At 42.5% G+C, this 8,272-nt stretch overlaps 1 protein-coding gene across 1 annotated transcript; it reads left to right on the top strand.

The window, feature by feature from the left end:
• Positions 1–1,172: 1,172 nt before the first annotated feature.
• LOC115663584 (uncharacterized) lies at positions 1,173–3,899 on the top strand. Its single transcript, XM_030585574.2, has one exon. The coding sequence runs from the start codon at positions 1,313–1,315 to the stop codon at positions 3,641–3,643; it is 2,331 nt and encodes a 776-aa protein (XP_030441434.2). The 5' UTR covers positions 1,173–1,312; the 3' UTR covers positions 3,644–3,899.
• The last annotated feature ends 4,373 nt before the right edge of the window (positions 3,900–8,272 follow it).

The raw sequence follows: 8,272 nt of genomic DNA, 5'->3' as shown, positions 1-8,272 counted from the left end.
GAAGAGGGGCGGTCGGTGAATCATTCCATGGCCTCTGTTCATCTCGAAATTTCCATTTTAGCCTCCGTTGACGAAGGTAAAAATGCTTCGTAGTCACACAAATCAGTTTGATAAATTATGTGACTACGAAGCATTTTTACCTTCATCAATGGAGGCTAAAACGGAAATTTCAAGACGAACGGAGGCCATGGAATGATTCACCGACACCCCTCTTCAAGCTGGTAGTGCTCGCCTCGCCGGAAGGTCACCGTTCGACCGCAAAGCCGCGGTTCTGTGCCCTCACGACTAGCTTGTCGAGGGGTTGGTCATGAGGGCCAAAAACCGCGGCTTTTCCAGCCAAACGGTGACCTTCCAGTGAGGCGAGCACCACCAGCCTTGAAGAGGGTTGTCGGTGAATCATTCCATGATCTCCATTTGTCTCGAAATTTCTGTTTTGGCCTCCGTTGACGAAGGTAAAAATGCTTCGTAGTCACACAAATTGGCTCGATAAATGTGTGATTACGAAACATTTTTACCTTCGTCAACAGAGGCTAAAACGGAAATTTCGAGACAAACGGAGGCCATGGAATGATTCATCGACACCCCCTCTTCAAGCTGGTGGTGCTTGCCTCACTGGGAAGGTCATTGTTCGGCCTGAAAAGCTGCGGTTTCTGGCCCTCACGACCAGCTCGTAAGTGGCACTTAAGTGATCTTTTTTGAAAGTTATGGCACTCAAGTGAGCCAAAAAAGTTATGGCACTTAAGTGTCCTCCGTACAAAAGTTATGGCACTTGTGCTGTACTTATCCAAATATTTTCCTCACTTTTGAAGGTGTTTTGTCAATTGAGGGAAAATGTTTTCCATGGATAGTTTATACTCCGTGAAACGAACACCGGAAAACTCAGAAAATATTTTCTTGAAAGTTATTCTTCGTAAAACGAAAAGTGCCTAAGAGAAAATCAAAAGACCAATAGGATTTCTCTCGTCATGAAAGTAGTATATGAATCATTTATTTATTTGTAGAAACAAACAAATCCTTCATGGCAATGTGGTTGTCTTATACGTGGGACGAAATCTATATCTGAAATTCAAATTACACAGGATTCTGACTGATGGGTGACACAAGATATGAGTTTTCTGTACTTACAAATACTCTCCACTTGGATTCTCAGGATAAGAGGCACATGTGCTTCTGCCAGCGACTCGTTAGTACCAATGAAGCACAAATAGCGGAGTGCCTCCGTTTCCAACCCGCGGTCTGAAAGGTCTAAATTTCGAGGATCTCTCTGACGCTTTGCACGCCCAAAAGAAAAAATCTTTTGCCATACACAAACATGAGGGACTTGCAAACAAGCGGAATGGGAGTCGGATTCGTGAACAAATCTCTCACTGAGACCACCGTGGTCACGAAGAAACTTGACACTCCGAAGGCGAGTCTTGCTGAGATTGAAATTCTTGTGTGCTTCACGGCCTTGCTGCTAATCTTTCTCACCATCTTCGGCTCATCGAGGCGTTGGCACACAAAGTTCAAGATGGTGTTGTGGGCAGCGTGCACCCTCTCGAGCCACCTCATCACCTACACGCTTGGTCTGATGACCGAAGGGTCTATCCAAAATGAACTGTTCCCGGTTTGGGCCACTTTCTTGATGATCTTCTTTGGGTGCTCGGACTCCTTCTCTGCCTACAGACTCGAGGACAACGAGCAGTGGAGGAACTATACTTGGCAATATTTGATCAAGAACTTCGGGTTGGTCACGTTGGTGATCGTGTACGCTAGCACTTCGCCTATGCTGTTGGGGGTCTCGTATCTACTTTTAATGGGGCAGTTAAAGGTCGGTGAAAGAGCACTGTCTCTCATGACTGCGAGCGTGTATGGCCTACAGAGAACCACCAAATTGATCGCCGACTACATGAGCTCTGAGCACAAGTTATATCCGCATGAGCCAGACCCTATCCAGATGAAAGGATACAAGTATGTTGTGAGAGGGGAAGAGAAAAGATGGGTAAACGGTGTTGAAGTAATATTCAAGATGTGGAAAGCTCTAGCAAAAATGGAAGGGCCGAACTACCGCAAGAAGTTGAAAGAGAGAAAAGCTGTAGCACAAATGGAAGCGCTGAACTACCGCAAGTCATTGGAGATCACGGATGAAGTGATCACGGTCGAAAAGGTGTGGGCATGCGAAGGATCACTTTTGAGCTCGACAGACGGGGACAAAGATTGCAAGCTCAAGGACATTTGTCTCTCGTTTTCGCTCTATAAGCTTCTCTCCTTAAGATTTTGCAGCTATTCAATGCCCAAAGAAGCTCACAAAAAGGTAAGGAAGTTGATTCAGCACATGCTTGAGGGAGAAAATGATTACGAGCGCGCATTTAGGGTCACTGAGCGAGAGCTTTCCTTTCTTTATGATTTGTTCTACACCAACTATGGGATCATCTTCTACCCAGGCCGTTTGTTCCTTAAGGTGATGGAGCTCTTTCTATTGATCGTTGGTTCACTGTTGACAATTGGACTTAGTTTCTTGTGCTACTACAAGATAAGACCCCAAGATGAAGTTCAACTGGCTACTTCAGGCGGGTTGAGCATCGACCTTCTCATGACGTCGGTAATTCTTATGGTATTCATATGTTTGGAGTTTCTGCAGCTTTTCTTCATGGCAACCTCGGAGTGGGCAAAAGTATTATTGCTATGCAAGTACGTACGAAAAAAATCATGGCAACTGGACAAACGGATAGAGAAGCGGATAGCACGACTATGCCGGACGCAATTATGGAAACCTTGGGCAAGGAAACTTCGCCAATACTCGCTTCTTGAGTCGTACGGTTACACCCCTCCGAGGTGGCTATACAATCGCTTCACAGCTGCTTATATCGATTACATAAGGGACGGTCAAAAGCAAAGTGTGCCCGCCAAATTGTGTTTGGAAGTTAAAAAAGCCGTTTTTGATTCTTTAGTTTCAAATTTCAGTGAATCGAAGAATGGAGAAGCCTGTTCAGTTGGATTGAAGAATGGAGAAGCTTCTTTGAAACTAAACGATGAGGTGAATAAGCTCTCGTGGGCGTGTCGCCTTGAGACGCAGACTCAAGTCATATTTGTGTGGCATATTGCCACAAGTATTTGCGAGCACGAGGTGCCAATTTCAGAATCGGACTTTCTCGTGGCCACGAGCTTATCCAAATATCTTGCTTACTTGGTAGCGTTCTCTCCAAGATTGTTACCTGATCACCCTTACGACGCGGAGTATGTCTTCAACCAAATCATTCTCGAATCAAGGAACTTGCTCGAAGGGTGCAACACTGGAGGAGAAAGAATTAGAAAATTGAAGGAGATTGGTAGGACAAGGAATAATACTGGTAGAGTGCTAAACCAGGGTGCTCGGTTAGGGCAGCAATTGCTGGAAGAACTAAAAGATCCGAAATTCATCTGGAAGGTATTGGCTAAATTTTGGGCGGAACTCATGGTGTATGTGGCTCCATCAGACGATGCTAAAGCTCACGCAGAGCACTTGGCGACTGGTGGGGAGTTCGTGACCCACTTGTGGGCTTTGGTCTCCCATGCCGGCATCAAGCGAGACGCTCCTGTTGAGCGGCCTCCTTCAACAGATGCTGAAGCAGGACCAATTGGTTGTGATCTTGTACATGGACGGGATGATAGCGTGTCTCAATAAGGATTAGCGGAGCCGAAAGTTTCAGGCACCTGTTATTAACAAAGTAAGGAGCAAGTGCCTGGTCTATTATTTGAGTGGTTTGCTATGTAACATTCTATAGATAGGTTGGTCCACGCTTTATGTATTTGAGATCAGATGGGTTGCTAAGCATGCTTCATTGGGGGTGATAAAAGCTTCTTGTGTATCTTTCCCTCCTGCTGTTCAATGTTTTATTTCTTTTACTGTATCTTTTGTGAGGATCTGTCAGAACATTTGGTGTTTATAAGCCATCTCTTTGGGAGATTCTTTCTCTACGTAAATTGCAATCTATATTCGCACTTTAAGAGATCATGTCCACAACAACATGGCAGCAAACTTCTTCCAAAATGTTTGAAATTCCACTGGTCTTAATTTGCCACTTGTGGTTACGCAAGATGAGGACTCTGTACATCTTGTTAACAGTGTTGCCGATGTCAACCCATGAAATGAGTGGAAGAAAAGAGAATGAGCTCAAGAGTTCTTCTTGGAGGTATCTTAATTAGTAAATTACATACGGTTCGGAGTATGCATCCGCCGTCCCTTAGCCTGTCTCCATTTGATGTCCTGTGCATCCAATGAAACATGATCAATAAGAATTGATATACCCTTAAATTAGCGGGCACGGTTTTACGTTTGACTCTTTATCACTAGTTTCCAAAGTTTGGGAAAAGGCCCCAATGAATAGACTACGTAACTGATGGAAGATTTGTAATTGTTCTTTGTTTGGTGCAATTAGCATGACTAAAATAACCGGTGTTGAAGCCGATAAAATTTTGTGGGTAAGATTTTGTGTATTCCTTTGTAAGATTGAAAGATTATTATGTAAGAAATTCTGAGAGCTAAGCCCTATGAGTTACAGGGTGTAACTGAGGGCTGTAAAGCACTGAGAGTGTTCGAGTAACTAGAGTGTGGTTATAATTTTTGTTATATTTCTTGATTTATAGTGGAATCCTACTCTCCCATAAAGTAAATTGTATCGATCAATTCATGTAAATCTAGTGTCCTACTTATTTACTTGTTCTGTTCACTATTCTATCCGATTGCTTATTTTTCGCAGCACAAGTTTTGAGAGTAATTGCTTGAATTCAATGCAAGGGAAACCGAAAGAGGAGCAGCCACTGACTCAGGAGTGCGCCAACTTTTCCAGTCATAGAAGCTGTTGCGAATAATAGCCTAGCGAATCTGATAAAATAGTTGAAATGAAGGAAAGGAAGTCGGACATAATATTTACGTGGTTTGGTCCGAATATCGAAACCTACGTTCATGGAGAGAGTAGCACGGAATTCCACTATAGAAACAAGCGATACAATGAAGATTACAATTACTCAAACACACTCTCAATGTTTCCCAGCTCCCAATTACACTCAATAGCTCACTTAATATTTAGCCTCTCATAATTTCTAGTGAAATCTCACTCAAGGAATTATACAACTTATACTCTCAAGAATTTAACTAGTTAAATTACTCGGGTATATTTAGCCTCGCAAGAAGAACTCTCTGCCCAACTTCTCGGTGCAGTCTCAGAGTTCTGTCTTCTCTCGGTGCTCAAGGACACACACTTCAACGTTCAGAGAACTCTTCCATTTATAACCAAAAGAAGCCTCCCATCATTTATTGCAGCACGAGAAAGTCTTCTTCAGTGGGTTGAAAAACAATAGAAAGTAACGTGGGAGCTCCACCTATTCTTGCCCTTTTGTGCGGCTGCTCTGAAGAGAGTTAATGGAAAGGGGCAAAAGAAAACCCACACCATTCATTAATTATTCAACCCACTGACTCCCACAAATAAATATATATAATATATATGTGAGCCCCTTCTTCTGTATGAACATTAGAATGTCTTTCTGCGCCAACAAATTCAGCATTCAAAAGAATCCAACATGCAGGATCATTTTGACCTGGAGAAGGAAACATATTCACGCGTAATTAATTTTTCTTCACGTTTGTTGAAATCTCGGCCAACAATTCTCATACGCCAATTTTTGACTCGTACGTGGCCGAGTTCACACATTCTCATCGGTCGGGTTTCATTTAACAGGCTCAAACTCGAGGCATATTTTAACAATCTCCATCTTAGCTTGACGTTTGAGCCAAGTCATAATCGCTTCAGCGAAAACCTCACTGCTACTCTCCCACAGCCCCAATGGGCTCAACCGCCACAAAGTGATTTCAAGTCCAAGCTGCACTTGAACTTTGCCATAACCATGAACCTCATCAAGACACTAACTCCACCTGAACAGTTAGCTACTCCATAAGGATTTTCCTACATAACCTCTCGAACACGCACCTTGTCAAATCCAGTAGCTACAGCAACTGTCAGCTCTACAAGCTCCATCTTGCTACAAGCATCATTTGTGTCGATTATTTCGCTAATACCTGCTATCTCAGAAGTTTTTTATTGCAACTTCACCTTGAGCTAAACATCGTCCATATCCGTATTAACACTGCCACAAACACTCCTAGCCAGAAGTACTGGAGACTTGTCAAATGTAACTTCTCTGTTGTCATCAGATGAATTTATATCCGAGCACCACAATTGATAGCTCCGCTCACCTTGCGCATAGCCATGGAATATGCATCTTGCCCTCCCATCAAGCTTACCACCACTCGCTCGAAAATAACACGGGCAATAAAACATTCTAAAAATAAAATAATCAGTAACGTTACTTGACCACACTTCATTGTGAGTCCGATATTCAACAACAGTCGATGGGGATCTATTCACTAGGTAGCTTGACATACTAAACGCGTCCGCTAGGAATCTCTAGCAACACCAGTACTAGATATCATTTTATGGGCCGTCTCTAGTAATTTTCTACTCATCAATTATGTAAACTGTTGTGGTTTACTGCACTAGTGCGGTGTTTTACTATGCCCTTCTTCATGTAGAATTTATTTACTAGCTCCAAGCATAACTCCATGCTAGTGTCAGTCCGCACATGCTTGATTGACTTACCTATCTCCACCTCAATCAAAGCTCTCGACCGCGTGTTCCTGACATTAGTATCAAACTTGTGCATCAGCACAAACACCCGGTTCTTTCTCGAGCAGTCGTTAGACTTTCTAACATATGCATCCGACGTCTCCGGGACAAAACCTATCACTGTCTCACCTTGAAGTTCATACATGCCACCATACTTGATTCCTCTCATTATTACCAGGGCACCTCGAACAACCTTCAGAACTCCACCTTCTGAAGAATACTTGCAACATGTCTTAGTTCAGTCAGTGTTCTCACAATACCATCATGCATTCTGATTTTAACATCACCAACACCTACAACATCGCATTCGGCATTGTTCCCTAACTGTACTTTACCACTACCCGTGCACTGATAAGTGATAAATCAGTTCTTATTTGGTGTAGCGTGAAACGAACAACCAGAATCCATAATCCATCCATCAAATGACGAATCCTCAGTAACAGACAATATACAATCGACACCATCACAATTATTCTCAACTACAGCTGCAACATCACCTGTAAACTCAACTCTAATTCCCTTACCCTTTTCATCTTTCAGCTTAAGACAACACTTTTGCCACAATTCCAACAGACAACCCCACCAGTCTTAGACTGACTTCGTCTATTCATGTTTAAACTACTCCTGCTAACACGAGTATTAGTTCTTCCTTTACTCTCACCTACTAAAGCAGCAAGCACAGGTTCACCAAATTCTTTCTTACGAATGTCTTCACTTAGAATCAAATTGTGAACCTCATTAAATGCCAAGCTTCTTGATCCAAAGGAATTACTAACAGCAGTAACAGTAGTATTCCAACTATCAGGCAATGAGAATAATAGAATCAAAGCACGCACCTCATCTTCAAAGTTAATCTCAACCAAACTCAATTGGTTAACAAGCACATTAAATTCGTTGATATGTTCAGCAACCGACGTACATTCGCCCATCTTTAAGTGAAACAGACGTCACATCAAATAGACCTTGTTGATCGCAGAGAGTTTCTCGTACATATTCGACAGGGCTCTCATCAGTCCCGCAGTTGTTGTCTCCTTCACGATGTTAAACACGACTTTATGAGCCAACGTCAGCCGAATAACACCCATCGCTTGTCTATCTAGCCATTCCCACTCTGAATCTTTCATTGACTCCGGTTTCTCTCCAAATAGTGGTAAGTGCAGATTTTTCTGATACAAATAATCTTCAATTTGCATCTTCCAGAAAGAAAAATCTTTCCCGTCAAACCGGTCGATTCTCACCTTTCCTTCTTCCATTGTTACCGATTTGCTTCAAGTTAGCCAACACTGGCTCTGTTACCAATTGTTGCGAATAATAGCCAAGCGAATTTGATAAAATAGTCGGAATGAAGGAAAGGAAGTCGAACACCAAATTTACGTGATTCGAATATCGAAACCTACGTCCACGGGGAGAGCAGCACGGAATTCCACCATAGAAACAAGCGATACAGCGGAGATTACAATCACTCGAGCACTCAAATACACTCTCAGTATTTCTCAGCCCCCAATTACACCCAATAGCTCACTCAGTATTTAGTCCCTCATAATTTCTAGTGAAATCTCACTCAAGGAATTATACAAATTATACTTACAAGAATTTAACTAGCTAAATCACTTGGTTATAATTACAATGAA

Source organism: Syzygium oleosum, unplaced genomic scaffold (genome assembly GCF_021117445.2).
Source record: "Syzygium oleosum isolate NSW1041296 unplaced genomic scaffold, Sole_v2.1 Sole_v2.15, whole genome shotgun sequence".
NCBI classification, from domain to species: domain Eukaryota; kingdom Viridiplantae; phylum Streptophyta; class Magnoliopsida; order Myrtales; family Myrtaceae; genus Syzygium; species Syzygium oleosum.
The sequence above is the reverse complement of the archived record's forward strand: the minus strand, read 5'-3'. Positions and strand labels throughout refer to the sequence as shown.